Source organism: Pelophylax lessonae (assembly GCF_965119305.1).
Source record: "Pelophylax lessonae genome assembly, chromosome: 4".
Taxonomy (NCBI): domain Eukaryota; kingdom Metazoa; phylum Chordata; class Amphibia; order Anura; family Ranidae; genus Pelophylax; species Pelophylax lessonae.
This window is the reverse complement of record NC_138771.1, coordinates 612,450,732-612,468,881: the sequence shown is the minus strand read 5'-3', so window position 1 is coordinate 612,468,881 and position 18,150 is coordinate 612,450,732. Positions and strand designations below refer to the sequence as shown.

The following is an 18,150-nucleotide window of genomic DNA, read 5'->3' as shown; positions in this document are numbered from 1 at the left end:
CACTGGTAACCCCAAAAGTGTCAAAAATGTCAGTCAAGGGTCCGATCTGTCCGCCGCAATGTCGCAGTACCGCAAAAAAAATCGCAGATCGCCGCCATTACGCGTTAAAAAAAAAAACAACAAAAATGACAAAAATCTTTCCCTTTGTTAGTAAACGCGATAACTTTTGCGCAAACCAATCAAAATACGCTTTTTGCGATTTTTTTTACCAAACATAGGTAGGATAAAACAAATTGGCCAAAAATGTTAAAAAATTTTGATTTTTACATTTTTTTTTGGGGAATTTCATATAAAAAAATGTGAAAAATATTGCTATTTTTGCAAAATTGTCGCTCTTTTTTTGTTTATAGCGCGTGATCAAAAAATCGCACATGTGATCAAATACCACCAAAAGAAAGCTCTGTTTGTGGGAAAAAAAGGATGTCAAATTCGTTTAGGTACAGCGTCGCACGACCGCGCAATTGTCCGTTAAAGTCACGCAGTGCCGAATCGCAAAATACCCCCTGGTCTTTTAGCAGGAAAATCCTCCGGGGCTTAAGTGGTTAATTGACACCCCCAGCGTATCCCATATGGCAGTATGAACTGCCAGGGGTGCGGATGTGATGCGGGAACACGCTGTATATATTCGCAGCGTTCCCGCATCGCAGAAATGTGAACCGCCACTTACAGTCCCAGATTTAATGGAAACCCACGCTCCAAAACTAAGAAAACATTTTTTTCAGGTGTCGTCTAGAGACCACCTAAAGCCTATAGTGCTCAGCTATGCAAATACTGTGAAGGACTCCTGTTCCTCACTACTGGTCGCTAAATGTGACTGGTGCCTCACTGACCAATAGTGAAACATGGGAGGATGGAGAGGGTAGTCCAAAGCTTTACAGCTGAAATTTACATTTTACAGAACCCATATGCAGTGGAACACCTAAAAAGCCATTTGGGGTTGAAATTTATTGTAAGCAGAAATATAAATAAACACAAGTTTTGGATTTTAGGCACTCAATACCATAACATTTTATTTACAGGATTAAATTTTAAAAATTTGGCTGGTTATATTACCTTTATCTTCGGAAAGACTAACAGCAAGGACCTCCCAGGTGGTGATGGAATCTTTCAAGAACACATTGAGCACCTTGGTTGAAATTCTGGAGGAGGAAATTCAAAGAAAAAACAAGTTAATTTCTGCACTCTCACATCTGCATTATGAATTTCCGACAAAGGAAAAGTGCTATAATGACAGTAATAATAATAATAATAATAATATTAATATTAATTTGAACCCAGTTTCATAATATTTCATTCATTTGAACTGCTTTATTTTATTTTGGCTTCCTACACCTTAAAATATAGGTGGAGTGAGATAATGATTTACTGACTGTTGGTAGTTAAGGTGATTAAGATAAAAAATAATCAGATTACACATAAAGTTACAAACAAAAGTCTCCTCTCCCATTACAAATTTTAAAGAGGGCAAACAAAAGCTATGTTTTCATAGAGATTGCCTAGTGGGGCAGGATTAGCAGGTTTTAGAGAAGCATGCCAATTGCACCAAACCAAGTTCATATTATCCTTCTTTAAGAGCAAATTGAAACAAAAACCTAAATGAGCACACCAATTCACTACCAAATCTGGAAAAACTACAAATAATCTTGACGTAGTTCCACCACAAACAACACAAGAAGCAGGATTTTAATTTCTGTTGGTTTCCAACTGAGTAGATTTGCCCTCACTTTCTAACCTGGTGAAAATGTAAGAAATTAGGTCCCTACCTATCCAATATGAAAAAAAAAAAAAAAATCGATTGAACTTGTCCCTTAATTCATATCACTCTGCCAATCAATTATTTGTCTCTGATCTGTTTAGGTAGGGAAAAAGAAAATCTAGGCATTACCCATCCTTATCCGGCCTTTCATTCATTGCCTCTATCTTCCAAAACCAGGATTCAGGAAACTCACTTCTGGACACAATATCACTGTCTGGGATGTAGTCATCATCATCATTACCTGCAGAAGAGAATATAAAAGTTCAGGATGAACATGAAACAGTTCTAGAGGTTAACCCATCCACTTGCTTTTTATCTGATTAGATCATCTTCCTTTTCTGATCTCTAGATCTCCATTGGTGCATATTGTAGAATGTCTATGTTTTCTTGTTTCCAATTTCCATGAGTTTTCCATTTGGAATGCTAGATTCTTCTAACAACATTCTCCTTGGTTCTCTGGCTTCTACTTAAATTGGACCCTGAGCGTTTTTTGTATTTCTATATGTCTGTTGTGGGAACATTAGATTCCACTAGAGGAAGGACTGGTGTGATTGTTTTGTGTGAACTGTGAGAGCCTATGGCAGTAGTGGTCCCATGGACTTTCTCAAAGGTACCTTGCTACCTTGATACTCTTCAGGAAGACAGGGCTGTATTATAGCATCATACCAGCTGTGTTTTTTTTTTTGTTTGTTTCCTTTGGAGTTCTGACCGGACTAGTTAAATAAACTGTATGGTAAGAGCAACAGAGGAACAGGAGAATGCCTCATTACACAGAATCTCCATGGGAGGTAAACAGACAGAGCAGTGATTGAGCTTGCTTAAAAAAAGGGGGGGGGGTCCTCCAAAGGAGATGAGCTCCCATGCAAAAGGGGCACAGAGGTGGTTTCATAGTGGAGATGGATTGATTCACTGGCAGCAAGATTTTACATGAGAGCAAATTTAAGTTGTGTGAAGCACAACAGATTTTTTATTGACTGGAGGACTTTCTGTACAGATATATGTGAATATTTAATTATTTTAAATCAACTGCTCTATTCCTTTCATGCGTTTCTATGGACTGCAGTTAATTTTCGGAAGGAAGTGGTTAAAGGTTCCCTTTCAACTTGCCAATAAATGATACCAATAATGTGGACATGTTTTTAAATTCATAGTGGCCTACATGTGTTTATGCCTCTGTAAACACAATTTTGGACTTTTTTGGTGTAAACCTGCAGCTTCAACTAGCCGTGGTCTTCAGAAGGTCTGCACTGCATTGAGGTCACTGAGAACTGTAACCAGTGGATCCAATGGTATGGGTGGCATGGAGATGAAATATTTCTGTGTATGGGGGTACCATCTTTATTCTGCCATACAATTTGCCTTCCACTGCAACTCTAATTAGGTTCCCTTATTATTTTTATTTTGTCCTAATTAACACAGACTGCACAAGAATTAGGCCAGACCCTCATTGACAATTATCTCCCATGTTCTCATATATAATTCACATTGCCACAGTGTGACATTACTTCTTACTTCTTCCCAAAACATCCATATCTTTCTGAAACTTTTCTTCTAATTTCTTCTTCTCAATGTAGGTGCAGCAATCCAGGAAGGCATCCACGCACATCTTGTCCTCTATAATGTAGGTGGCTCTGATCTCACAGCTGTAACCCATGGGGTTCTCCCTCATGCCATCTTTGCAGCATTGTCTTACTGGCTCTTCATACTTGGCGGCTAAAAAAGATAACAAGTGTATGGTGAGAACCATTTTTAAAACTGTCTCCAGCCCCAAACATTACCCCCTCACCACCTTCTAGTTAATCCCCTCACTTTGAAAAAGAACTTAAATGGCCCAATTATACATCATAGGTCATGTAGCTTATTAGGTCCCGAGTCTTCTATTTTCTTTATATTCCCACATCGCTGTCCATTGATGGGGTACACACAAATCCTGAGGACCCCAGCGGCAGCATGATGACGTCAATATGATGGGAGGAAACAAGGTTGGCTGGTACTGACTGCAGTGGTGAATTACCAGTGTGTACTTCCGGAAGAGGTGCTGTGGCCTTTACCACAATGTCAGACTCAAATAAGTAAAAAAAGCTTGTTGGAGAGTTTTTTTAAACATTGGGATTGGTAGGGAAAGGGTTGGTGGGAGATATTGGAGGTGGGTACTAATTCACCCAGTAATTGGTTTTAATATGAAACTATAATGGTTAATGGCCTGTTCACCCCACAGAAATGCAGTCTGGATGTGTTCCAAATGCATTCTACATTCTCATTTTTGATGCGTCTTCTATGCGTTTTTTTCGCCTTTTTTTCTCCAAAGTTTACTGGGGGTCTCTTTTTGCTGTAATGTGTTTTTGATGCCTGCAAATGCACTCTGGTGCATTTTTATGCATTTACAGTACTTTTTGTTCTGCTCTTGAACTATCCGCATTGGAACCCATACTTTATAATCTACTTTTCACATATTTTTGATGCAGAAAAAAAAAAAAAAAAAAAAAAAACACACTGCGCTGCATCTGGTGTGAACCAGCCCTTATGATCAATTTTGTTTCATTTTGTTCTTCTATTAGAGTATTCATTTATTAATTGATTTATCTTTTATATTTACCAAAATATCCTAAATCTTTTATATAGTTTTAGCTACAGCAGAGAATGGCTAGAGCAGGATTTTTCAACCAGGATTCCTCAAGAGTTTTCTGGGGATTCCTGGAGCAATGAGCAATTTCTGAACAGCAGAAGGGGAGCATCCACTGCTCATGCACCTGAGTGTGTAAATATCAGGTTGAACATTGTAAATTAAAGCTTCCTTTAGCAAAGCAGGCTTTGTCTTGAAAAAGTTAACATGGTTGTGGGAAGCTATACAACAGGAATGGCTTCATCAGTGTGCTGCTGCTCCTTCACTGTCCAATCACAGGCTTGGGAAAACAATGTGACTAAAGACTAGTACACACGGGCTGCATATTGGGCGGTATCGGCCAGTTCAATAGAAACCAGCCAACATTTGGCCCGTGTGTACGGCAGATCGATAGAAGTCAGCCGAACGTCTGGCTCCTGTCGAAGGGGCATGACCGAAAAAGGTCTGCCAATCGGCATCCGATCAGCGCTCTAAGCCACCGGTGTGTTCTGGCCGAACATAAAAGCTTAACAAGAAGATTGCTGTATCAACATCAGATTGTTAGTACAGGATCTCCTCTCGAGCTCTTCAGTTTTTTTGTTCAGCCTGCTGGGTTGAACGAAAAAAAAAAAAAAACTAGCCTGTGCTGCTGCTCCTTCTCTGTTTATTCACTGGGAAGAAGGGATGTGGTTAAGAAACCCAAAAGTCTACCTGTGTACTTGCTCCCTCCATATCTAGTCAGAGGCTGGGGGAGGAAATGCGACTTAGGAAAGACGTTGACTTAGTAAGACATTGATAGACAGGAACTTTGGCCTGTAATACTACTCCTTCACTATCCAATCAAAGGCTGGGGGAAGAGATATGACTAAGGAAGTGAAACTTTAGTCTGTGCTGCTGTTCCTTCACTCTTAAATCACAGGCTGGAGGAATAAATGCAGAAGGATGCAGCACTTTAGCTTTTGCTGCTGCTCCTCAATCCAATCAGAGGCTAGAGGTGGACATTTGACTTGGAAAGTGGAGCTTTAGCTTATATTACTGCTCCTTCATTATCCAATCACAGGCTGGAAGAAGAGATGTGACTAAGGATGCAGAACTTCAGCCTTTACTGCTGCTCCTTCTCTATCCAATCAGAGGGTTGAGGTGGAGGTGGACCTTTGGACTGGGAAGTGGAGCTTTAGCCTAAATTACTGCTCCTTCCCTATTCAATCACAGGCTGGGGGAAGAGGTGTGACTAAGGATGCAGAACTTCAGCCTTTGCTTCTGCTCCTTCTCTATCTAATCAGAGGGTGGAAGTGGACATTTGACTTGGATAGTGGAGCTTTAGCTTATATTACTGCACCTTCTCTATCCAATCACAGGCTGGGGTAAGGGATGCAACTAAGGATGCAGAACTTCAGCCTTTGCTGCTTCTTCTCTATCCAATCAGAGAGTGGAGGTGGATATTTGACTTGGGAAGTGGAGCTTTAGCCTATATTACTGCTCCTTCACTATCCAATCACAGGCTGGGGGAAGACATGTGACTAAGTTTGCAGAACTTTAGCCTTTGCTGCTGCTGCTCCTTCTCTATCCAATCAGAGGGTGAGGGTGGATATTTGACTTGGGAAGTGGAGCTTTAGCATATATTACTGCTCCTTAACTATCCAATCACAGGCTGGGGGAAGACATGTGACTAAGGAAGCAGAACTTCAGTTATCCACTAGATGGGAACTTACCATTCCTGTGATATTAGGTAGGAACTGTTGCATTGTGAAGAAGATGGTTGCAGTATATGAAAGGTAGGACATCTGGTAAATATAGGGGATATCGCTGAGATGCTGAAATTTAGATTTTTGCCTGGAGTTTTTTCTTTAAAGGTGACATTTAAATTTTAATGAGATTACTGGACCTTTACAGATATTACTGAATCATTTTCTCACCATATGTGTTCTGCAGTTCGATCAGCTGGGCTGTGGAGCGTCGTTTCCGTGCCACAGGAGCCTCACACACAGGTTCTAAATTACAAGAGAATCAAATATTAAACATAACATAGTTTGTTTTAAGCAGCATGGAAATGCAGATGTGTCACTGTCCACCATTCCCATTGAGAGACCTTCTCTTGTACATCCATCTTGAAGTACAGCTATTAGCAAAAGTTTTTTTTTGTTAATTTTGCATAGCGTAAGGTAAGGTTTCAGATTTTTTTTTTTTTTTCGATATCAATAGGGGAGATTTACCTTCATGTCCTGTCCCATTGCCAAAACAAAAAGTGAGGGAATTCCAGGTTGTCACCAGAACTAATGTCCCCATCGGAAGATTTACCCTCTATTACTTTTCTGGGGATTTTATTTTATTTTTATTTTTAATGATAATGGTAAACAAAACAAATAGTGAGGGGGAATCTCCCTAAAGGTTCGTACACCCTATAAGAAAATTGGGTGAACATTTTCGTCCAAAGAATTTTTATACGATTTTCGTATAGTGTGTACACAGCTTTCGACAGCCGATTCTGAATTTTCGTACAAAAATTCTCGAAGGGACAAACTCCTAAATGTTTCTCAAATGGGAAAAACTAACGATTTTCGTTTAATGTGTACTGTTTTCTAATGATTTTTGTCCAGAAAAATCAGAAAAGAAAGACCGCATGATCAGAAACAATAAACAACAAAAAAAAAAAGCTTTTGTCGCACGAGAATTTTCATACGAATTTTCGTTCATCGCTTCCAATTTATTGTGAAACAACGAAGAAAATCGGACGATGGTTCGCCTGATTTTCTTATAGTGTGAACCCCACTTCACGGGGGCACAGACAGCAATATCAACTCAATAGACATTCTAATTCCTCTCCACTCTATCCAAAAATAAAAAATGAAAAATGTTTTTTTTTTTGTTATACTATAACAATACAAGGAAAATAAAAGGGAGCCAACCTGATCTCTGAGCAGTGGTCGTCTTTGTACTGGATAGAAAAGCCAAACCAGCATCATAAAACACCCCCATGCTGTCAGCACCACTTCCAGGGGTACATCCAAGATCTGCCTTCTCCACCGAGTTCCACACCTAAATAGGATAGAGAAAAAGATAGGGCAGTGCTTCAAGCCACAATATTCCCTTTTTTTTTTTAATCTAGCTCATATTTATTTTTAAATTTAGCGGTGACATATTATTTTATATTTAAATTTAAAGCAGAAGTTAAAATGTAAAAAAATATTTGCAAGTCATTTTTTTTTATTTTTGAGAAGAGTATGAGAGACTTTATAAATCTCTTTTGCCAATAAACAATTTTATTTTTACATTTTTTTATTAGGGCACACGATGTATGAGCAATGCAATGTACACTTACAGTGCATTCTGTAAGAATAAGTCAGGATGCCAGGAATATTTTAAGTGGTATCAAACATTATATTGTAGCCTACCAGGTCTTAAAACGTGATGGCTGCATTAGTTTACTTTTTTTCTTTTTTGGCTTTCCTACTTCTATTTTCATCTGGCGGACCACAAATAATACTGTGACTAATAGAGATGGCCTTGCGGTTCGCCCGGCGGTCGGTTCACAGTGAATTTTGCTTGTTCGCTACCCGCCAAGTTTGCGAACACATGGCGTTGTTCTAGGCAGCCATATTAGTTTACATTGGGGAGAACTTTGACCCATGACACAGCCGTCAGGTGGAACGGGACAGCCAATTGAAACATTTCAGCACATGGACATGCCCCCTACCTTATAAATAGACCAGAGCTGTCAACCATTTCACAGTCTGCTTTTTGTTAGCATAGGGAGAGGTTGGCTGTGCGCATCAGGGACAGATTGCCAGACACCAATAGCTCTGTTAAGATCCACAAAAGTCCTTTTGAAGGCTGGTATTTGGTATAGGTCTACTACACTTTCTTTTTCGTTTAGGGACAGGTATGCTGTGTTCATCAGGGACAGATCGAGATCGGCAGTGACACAAATCGCTCTGTTAATGTCCACAAAAGTCATGTTATGGGTGCTATATATTTGGTATAGGTGTGCAGTTTTTCAGTTTAGGGACAGGTGTCCAGTGTGCTCCAGGGACAGATCAGCAGTGACACAAATCGCTCTGTTAATGTCCACAAAAGTCATTTCAAGTTCAAGGGCTGCTATTTATTTGGTATAGGTGTGCAGTGCACTATATAGGGTTTTAATCCACGGTATAATATACTTTGTAATATAGAAAGCATATTATAGTGGATTTGAAGCGGGATGTTATCTGAGTATACTTTCCTAAGTGTATTTGTGTCCTGCCACAATATTGCCTCTTTTGCTGCGTTAACTCTGATACACACAGTGCCAAACTCCCTGGCCAATTTTTTTGAACAACTGGTGTGATAGACCAGTGGCCCCCCAATACCACATATTGAAGTGGGGTGTTATTTAACATTATACTTTTCTAAGAGTGTATTTTAGTCCTGCAAAAATTTGGCCTCTTTTGCTGTGTTCACTGTGCTACACACAGTGACAACAGTTACTGGCCAATTATATGTAGAACTGGTGTGATAAACCTGTGGCCCCCCAATACAACAGATTGAAGCGGGGTGTTATATACCTTTCTCCAGATATACTGTGATTATCTAGAGACTTTTGTCACAGGGTAATTTAAAAACATGACAGGCAGAGGAAGAGGCAGAGGTGGTAGGGGTTTGGCAGGAGCAGTAGACCGGAGCCAAAGTGTGAAGTTTCAGAAGGTGCGTTCGATTACGTCAAAGGACGCACCAGACTTGGTTGAGTGGCTCACTCAGCCTTCCTCTTCTGCACCCTCTTCAATCTCTGCTGTGTGCACCCCCAAAGACACCACCACAAACACCACCACCACCACCACCGCATACCCTCCGCTTGAGTCATTGGAATAATTTTCCGATCCATCACAAGACATTTGCGATGCGCAGCCATTCTTGGCATCGGATCAGGAAGAAGAGGTAGCAACAGCCGCCACTCAGCAGTCTGACGACAGTACCCAGATCAGCCCAAGGAGGTTGGTCCCCGCTGTTGCTGCCTACTCCGAGATCTCGAATGTTGGTGGTGGGGAAGGTGATGTGGATGATGACATGTCTATGAACGTCACATGGATGGCCACAAGAGAGGAACAGGAGGGGAGTTCAGAGGGAGAGACAGACCGGCAGATAGGTAGGAGAGGCAGGCAGAACTTGCATTGCACAAGAGGTACAAAGCAGACTGCAAATGTATCAAGAGCGAGCCATCAACCATGTACAGTCACATCTGTCGCTTCCAGGATGCCGGCACATGGCTCCGCAGTGTGGGCTTTTTTCAATGTGTCCGTTGCTGACAACAGTGTTGCCATCTGCAGCCTTTGTAGTCAACACATAAGTCGCAGTAAGCCCAACACTCACCTAGGGACAACCGCCTTAAGAAGGCACCTGAACTCCCATCACCGAGCCCAGTGGAAGTAACAACGTCAGAACCCACAAAGCCACACTCCAGGCTTTAACCATCCAGCCTCCTCTCCTTCTCCTCTCTCCTCACAATTGTCCTCCACTCCACCTTCCATCATGCCGTCGTCACGTTGTTCTGGAAAAAGGCAGGCTTCTGTGGCCCAAATGTTGGAGCGTAAAAAAAAATGATGACGCCGGATAACCCTCTTGCCCGTTTGACTGCTGGCTTGTCGCAACTGATAGCCCACCAACTACTGCCATATCAACTGGTGGACTCTGAGGCCTTTCGTAAATTTGTGGCCATTGGAACACCACAATGGAAGGTCCCAGGCAGGAAATATTTCTCCAGGAGGGCATTCCAGAGCTGTATGGCCATGTTCAGCGGCAAGTGAATATATCTCTGGCACACAGTGTTGGTGCCAAGATACATCTGACCACAGACACATGGTCAAGCAAACACTGGCAGTGAAGGTGTATCACTTTTACTGCCCACTGGGTGAACCTTCTGATGGCCGTCAAGCATGTAACCCGTGGAAAAAATTGGTGAACCAACAAAACTACGCAAATGAATGTGATATGAAATTAAATAAACACTAATCATAAATGTGATTTAGGTGAAATCTCTTCCACTATGCAAGCTGCCACATAAATGTAAATAACGTGCTAAATGAGAAAGTGAAAAATTGTAGCGCTCAGCAATTAAATATAAATCACAGTTAAATTCCAATGTGCAAAGATCGTGTAAGAAAATAAAGTCTCTAATGTCCAAATCAATTGGGTTAAAATAAACAGCCAATATTAGAAACATAGACTTGATAGAAGTGATTCTTAGAACAGCCTTCACCTCCACACGATCACCCAGTGAAATGTAAAGGTACCGCTTACCAGAACCACTGGACCCCTTAATTATAGGGGGTCAGACACGCTTAATAATCCACATTAATTCGAGCTTGTACATCCCACTCTCTCACAGGCATGAGTGCAAAGCCAAAACGATGGAGCATTCAGGAACCAAGTCTAAAACCCAAGTAGATAAACGCCTTGGCGTTTTATTTGTGACTGCCCGTTGCATATGCTTGATAGGCTGCTCCAGCAGAAACGTGCAGTTAACGACTACCTGTACGAACTCTGCGGCAGGACAGGTTCTGGGGAGCTTGGGTTTTTTTCACCTTGCCAGTGGCTGCTCATGCGGGACGCATGCAGACTTCTGCGCCAATTCGATGAGATCACCAAACTGGTCAGTCACGGCCAGGGCGCCATCAGTGACATCGTACCTTACGCCTTCTTTCTGGAGCGTGCATTGCGTCGTGTCACTGATCAAGCCGTCGAGGAAAAGGAGCAGGAAGATGAGGAAGTCGCAATGTTAGATGAATTCCCAGTGGGTTCTACTCCATCTGAGACAAGTCTACAGCAGGAGTCTGAAGAGGAGTCAGAGGAGGATGGTGCTGGGGAGGATGAGGAGGAGCAAGAAGAGGATGCGTTAAACCTTTCTGGGATCCCTGGTGTTATGCGTGGATTGGGGTAAGAGAATGAGGACGACATTATCCTCGATGATGAGCTGGAAGCAGGCCACTACACCGCTTCCAGTTTAGTGCAAATGGGGGCCTTCATGCTCCAGTGTTTTAAGGGGGACCCCCGTATAAAAAGCATAAAGGCCAAGGACCAGTGCTGGGTGGCAGTGTAGTTAGCCCCCCGGTACATACAAAAAATGGCGGAAATGTTACCACAATCACAGAGGACGGTCAGAATGCAGCAATTCCAGGCCTTGCTGCGGGAAATGCTGCATTCTGCTTTTGCGTGCGCTGGCAGAGGAATTTCCAGTCACAGAGAGACAGTTGCGGGTAGCAATCCAACAGCGCCTGCAAGAAAAGGGCGGTTTGAAGATGTCTTGGTCACTTCAGATATGAGATCCTTCTTTCAGCCTAACCATCGACAGCTGTACTCCGGATACAGCATCAGGGAATGCCTACACTGACAGGTGTCCGACTACATTGGGTTAACGGCCGATGTGGATGCTCTGAGGAGTGATGAACCCCTGGACTACTGGGTGGGCAGGCTTGACCTCTGGCCAGAGCTTGCACAATTTGCAATGGAAATGTTGGCTTGACCCCCGTCCAGCTTCCTGTCCAAAAGGACATTCAGCGCAGCAGGGGGGATCGTGACCGATAAGCGCACTTACCTAGCTCATGACAATGTAGACTACCTCACATTTATAAAAATGAATGAGGCATGGATCTCTTAGGAATTCAACACATGTGACCAGTAGACCATGTTTCATTGATGTTCCTCATGCCAGGCCACAAATATCCGCCAGACCGCCATCCACCCACAACAATTCCTGGTCCTTGTCTTCGCTAAATACAGCGGCATAAAAGGCATTTCATGTCCATGGAATGCCAAATATTTGCAGCCTTTCAGGGCCGACAATTATTGTTTATATGAATGCCTAATGTACCTCCAGCCACAGAATACAACGTTCTTAGCTGTCAGGTAAACCCATGTGGGCTAATTTATTGGGCCAATACTGGCCTGACACTTACTTCTGTATCCTGTGAATGCCTAATGTACCTTCAGCCACCAAATACTACATTCTTAGCTGTCCAGTAAACCCATGTGGGCTAATTTTTGGGGCTACACTGGCCGACACTTACTTCTGTATCCTGTGAATGCCTAATGTACCTCCAGCCACCAGATATACATTTTTAGCTGTCAAGTAAACCCATGTGGGCCAATTTTTGGGGCCAATGCTGGCCGACACTTACTTCTGTATCCTGTGAATGCCTAATGTACCTCCAGCCACCAAATACTACGTTCTTAGCTGTCAAGTAAACCCATGTGGGCTAATTTTTGGGGCCTATACTGGCCGACACTTACTTCTGTATCCTGTGAATGCCTAATGTACCTCCAGCCACCAAATACTACGTTCTTAGATGTCAAGTAAACCCATGTGGGCTAATTTTTGGGGCCAATACTGGCCAACACTTACTTCTGTATCCTGTGAATGCCTAATGTAACTTCAGCCATAGAATACAACGTTCTTAGCTGACAGGTAAACCCATGTGGGCTAATATTTGGGGCCTATACTGGCCGGCACTTACTTCTGTATCCTGTGAATGCCTAATGTACCTTCAGCCACAGAATACATTGTTCTTAGCTGTCAGGTAAACCCATGTGGGCTAATTTTTGGGGCCAATACTGGCAGACACTTACTTCTGTATCCTGTGAATGCCTAATGTATCTTCAGCCACAGAATACAATGTTCTTAGCTGTCAGGTAAACCCATGTGGGCTAATTTTTGGGGCCAATACTGGCCGACACTTACTTCTGTATCCTGTGAATGCCTAATGTACCTTCAGCCACAGAATACAATGTTCTTAGCTGTCAGGTAAACCCATGTGGGCTAATTTTTGGGGCCAATACTGGCCAACACTTACTTCTGTATCCTGTGAATGCCTAATGTACCTTCAGCCACCAAATACTACATTCTTAGCTGTCCAGTAAACCCATTTGGGCTAATTTTTGGGGCTATACTGGCCGACACTTACTTCTGTATCCTGTGAATGCCTAATGTACCTCCAGCCACCAAATACTACATTCTTAGCTGTCAAGTAAACCCATGTGGGCTAATTTTTGGGGTCAATGCTGGCCGACACTTACTTCTGTATCCTGTGAATGCCTAATGTACCTTCAGCCACAGAATACAACGTTCTTAGCTGTCAGGTAAACCCATGTGGGCTAATTTTTGGGGCCAATACTGGCCAACACTTACTTCTGTATCCTGTGAATGCCTAATGTACCTTCAGCCACAGAATACTACATTCTTAGCTGTCCAGTAAACCCATGTGGGATAATTTTTGGGGCCAATACTGGCCGACACTTACTTTATGTATCCTGTGAATGCCTAATCTACCTCCAGCCACCAAATACTACGTTTTTAAATGTCAAGTAAACCCATGTGGGCAAATTTTTGGGCCCTATAATGGCTGACACTTACTTCTGTATCCTTTGAATGCCTTATGTACCTTCAGCCACAGTATACAACGTTCTTACCTGTCAGGTAAACCCATGTGGGCTAATTTTTGGGGCCAATACTGGCCGACACTTACTTCTGTATCCTGGGAATGCCTAATGTACCTCCAGCCACCAAATACTACATTCTTAGCTGTCATGTAAACCCAAGTCGGCTAATTTTTGGGGCCAATGCTGGCCCACACTTACTTCTGTGTCCTGTGAATGCCTAATGTACCTCCAGCCACCAAATACTACGTTCTTAGCTGTCAAGTAAACCCATGTGGGCTAATTTTTGGGGCCAATACTGGCCGACACTTACTTCTGTATCCTGTGAATGCCTAATGTACCTTCAGCCACAGAATACAACGTTCTTAGCTGTCAGGTAAACTCATGTGGGCTAATATTTGGGGCCTGTACTGGCCGACACTTACTTCTGTATCCTGTGAATGCTTAAAGTACCTTCAGCCACAGAATACAACATTCTTAGCTGTCAGGTAAACCCATGTGGGCTAATTTTTGGGGCCTATACTGGCCGACACTTACTTCTGTATCCTGTGAATGCCTAATGTATCTCCAGCCACCAAATACTACATTCTTAGCTGTCCAGTAAACCCATGTGGGATAATTTTTGGGGCCAATACTGGCCGACAATTACGTTATGTATCCTGTGAATGCCTAATCTACCTCCAGCCACCAAATACTATGTTTTTAACTGTCAAGTAAACCCATGTGGGCTAATTTTTGGGGCCAATACTGGCCGACACTTACTTCTGTATCCTGTGAATGCCTAATGTATCTTCAGCCACAGAATACAATGTTCTTAGCTGTCAGGTAAACCCATGTGGGCTAATTTTTGGGGCCAATACTGGCCGACACTTACTTCTGTATCCTGTGAATGCCTAATGTACCTTCAGCCACAGAATACAATGTTCTTAGCTGTCAGGTAAACCCATGTGGGCTAATTTTTGGGGCCAATACTGGCCAACACTTACTTCTGTATCCTGTGAATGCCTAATGTATCTTCAGCCACCAAATACTACATTCTTAGCTGTCCAGTAAACCCATTTGGGCTAATTTTTGGGGCTATACTGGCCGACACTTACTTCTGTATCCTGTGAATGCCTAATGTACCTCCAGCCACCAAATACTACATTCTTAGCTGTCAAGTAAACCCATGTGGGCTAATTTTTGGGGTCAATGCTGGCCGACACTTACTTCTGTATCCTGTGAATGCCTAATGTACCTTCAGCCACAGAATACAACGTTCTTAGCTGTCAGGTAAACCCATGTGGGCTAATTTTTGGGGCCAATACTGGCCAACACTTACTTCTGTATCCTGTGAATGCCTAATGTACCTTCAGCCACAGAATACTACATTCTTAGCTGTCCAGTAAACCCATGTGGGATAATTTTTGGGGCCAATACTGGCCGACACTTACTTTATGTATCCTGTGAATGCCTAATCTACCTCCAGCCACCAAATACTACGTTTTTAAATGTCAAGTAAACCCATGTGGGCAAATTTTTGGGCCCTATAATGGCTGACACTTACTTCTGTATCCTTTGAATGCCTTATGTACCTTCAGCCACAGTATACAACGTTCTTACCTGTCAGGTAAACCCATGTGGGCTAATTTTTGGGGCCAATACTGGCCGACACTTACTTCTGTATCCTGGGAATGCCTAATGTACCTCCAGCCACCAAATACTACATTCTTAGCTGTCAAGTAAACCCATGTCGGCTAATTTTTGGGGCCAATGCTGGCCGACACTTACTTCTGTGTCCTGTGAATGCCTAATGTACCTCCAGCCACCAAATACTACGTTCTTAGCTGTCAAGTAAACCCATGTGGGCTAATTTTTGGGGCCAATACTGGCCGACACTTACTTCTGTATCCTGTGAATGCCTAATGTACCTTCAGCCACAGAATACAACGTTCTTAGCTGTCAGGTAAACCCATGTGGGCTAATATTTGGGGCCTGTACTGGCCGACACTTACTTCTGTATCCTGTGAATGCCTAATGTATCTCCAGCCACCAAATACTACATTCTTAGCTGTCCAGTAAACCCATGTGGGATAATTTTTGGGGCCAATACTGGCCGACAATTACTTTATGTATCCTGTGAATGCCTAATCTACCTCCAGCCACCAAATACTATGTTTTTAACTGTCAAGTAAACCCATGTGGGCAAATTTTTGGGGCCAATACTGGCCGACACTTACTTCTGCATCCTTTGAATGCCTTATGTACCTTCAGCCACAGAATACAACGTTCTTAGCTGTCAGGTAAACCCATGTGGGCTAATTTTTGGGGCCAATACTGGCCGACACTTACTTCTGTATCCTGGGAATGCCTAATGTACCTCCAGCCACCAAATACTATGTTCTTAGCTGTCAAGTAAACCCATGTGGGCTAATTTTTGAGGCCTATACTGGCCGACACTTACTTCTGTATCCTGTGAATGCCTAATGTACCTCCAGCCACCAAATACTACGTTCTTAGCTGTCAAGTAAACCCATGTGGGCTAATTTTTGGGGCCAATACTGGCCGACACTTACTTCTGTATCCTGTGAATGCTTAAAGTACCTTCAGCCACCAAATACTACATTCTTGGCTGTCCAGTAAACCCATGTGGGCTAATTTTTGGGGCTATACTGGCCGACACTTACTTCTGTATCCTGTGAATGCCTAATATACCTCCAGCCTTCAAATACTACATTCTTAGCTGTCAAGTAAACCCATGTGGGCTAATTTTTGGGGCCTATACTGGCCGACACTTACTTCTGTATCCTGTGAATGCCTAATGTACCTCCAGCCACCAAATACTATGTTCTTAGCTGTCAAGTAAGCCCATGTGGGCTAATTTTTGGGGCCAATACTGGCCGAAACTTACTTCTGTATCCTGTGAATGCTTAAAGTACCTTCAGCCACAGAATACAATGTTCTTAGCTGTCAGGTAAACCCATGTGGGCTAATTTTTGGGGCCTATACTGGCCGACACTTACTTCTGTATCCTGTGAATGCCTAATGTACCTCCAGCCACCAAATACTACGTTCTTAGCTGTCAAGTAAACCCATTGTGGGCTAATTTTTGGGGCCAATACTGGCCGACACTTACTTCTGTATCCTGTGAATGCCTAATGTACCTTCAGCCACAGAATACAATGTTCTTAGCAGTCAGGTAAACCCATGTGGGCTAATTTTTGGGGCTTATTTTTTGGGGCCAATACTGGCCAACACTTACTTCTGTATCCTGTAAATGCCTAATGTACCTTCAGCCACCAAATACTACATTCTTAGCTGTCCAGTAAACCCATGTGGGCTAATTTTTTAGGCTATACTGGCCGACCCTTACTTCTGTATCCTGTGAATGCCTAATGTACCTCCAGCCACCAAATACTACATTCTTAGCTGTCAAGTAAACCCATGTCGGCTAATTTTTGGGGCCAATGCTGGCCGACACTTACTTCTGTATCCTGTGAATGCCTAATGTACCTCCAGCCACCAAATACTACGTTCTTAGCTGTCTAGTAAACCCATGTCGGCTAATTTTTGGGGCCTATACTGGCCGACACTTACTTCTGTATCCTGTGAATGCCTAATGTACCTTCAGCCACAGAATACTATGTTCCTTCTTAGCTGTCAGGTAAATGCATGTGGGCAAATTTTTGGGGCCTGGAATGGCCGACACTTAATTCTGTATCCTGTGAATGCCTAATGTACCTCCAGACACCAAATACTACGTTCTTAGCTGTCAAGTAAACCCATGTGGGCTATTTTTTGGGGCCAATACTGGCCAACACTTACTTCTTTATCCTGTGAATGCCTAATTTTTCAGACTGGAATTGAAAACCAATGGGTCTTTAAAGGTTCCGCCAAATTGTGGAATGGATGTGGACCCATTTTACAGATGTATGAATGGACCCTATATGTATTTGACATGTATTTACCGGCTGCTGTCAGTTCTGGCTGATTTATGGAAAAACAAAAAAAGAGTTTTTGCTGTAAAAATAAAAAAAAATTTTTTAGGGCAACTTTTACAATTGCAATACTTCTGTTATGACATTGTCCATGTGCTGGGACTATTTGTGCACAGCTAGTACATCTTTTGTGGCGGAAAATATGACCTAAATGTTTTTAAATTTTGCCCCCTATTAAAGTCAATGGGGCCCGCCGCGAACTCGCCCCGGCCGATGTTCGTCCATCACTAAAGCTGTTATAGCTGCAAAGGGTGGACCAACTCAATATTGAACCCTACAGACTAAGACTGGGATGCCAATAAAGTTTATGTGCGTGTAAAGGCAGGCGTCCCAATACTTTCAGAAATATAGTACATTTTGGCTCATCAAACAGATCATTTAATTCCTGAGAGGAATGAACATTCCAAAGAGGT

At 42.6% G+C, this 18,150-nt stretch overlaps 2 protein-coding genes across 5 annotated transcripts in view; both read right to left on the bottom strand.

Annotated features, from left to right (window-relative positions):
- Positions 1 to 18,150, bottom strand: part of LOC309553574 (A.superbus venom factor 1-like) — a 1,719,715-nt gene that overhangs the window by 57,158 nt on the left and 1,644,407 nt on the right. The window contains exon 41 of one of the 4 annotated variants that reach the window (XM_082254846.1): positions 9,443 to 9,454. The exons of the other annotated variants lie outside the window; for them this stretch is intronic. The gene's annotated coding sequence lies outside the window, so the exon portion shown is untranslated. Of the gene's footprint in view, positions 1 to 9,442; positions 9,455 to 18,150 lie in introns of those variants that run through there. 4 annotated transcript variants of the gene reach the window in all.
- LOC309553573 (A.superbus venom factor 1-like) overlaps positions 1 to 18,150 on the bottom strand; it is a 128,877-nt gene that overhangs the window by 57,158 nt on the left and 53,569 nt on the right. The window contains exons 15-19 of the mRNA XM_082254845.1: positions 7,265 to 7,394; positions 6,275 to 6,349; positions 3,269 to 3,469; positions 1,886 to 1,997; positions 1,054 to 1,139 (exon numbers count right to left, since the gene is read on the bottom strand). Of these exons, the coding sequence (XP_082110971.1) occupies positions 1,054 to 1,139; positions 1,886 to 1,997; positions 3,269 to 3,469; positions 6,275 to 6,349; positions 7,265 to 7,394 (604 nt within the window). The remainder of the gene's footprint in view (positions 1 to 1,053; positions 1,140 to 1,885; positions 1,998 to 3,268; positions 3,470 to 6,274; positions 6,350 to 7,264; positions 7,395 to 18,150) is intronic.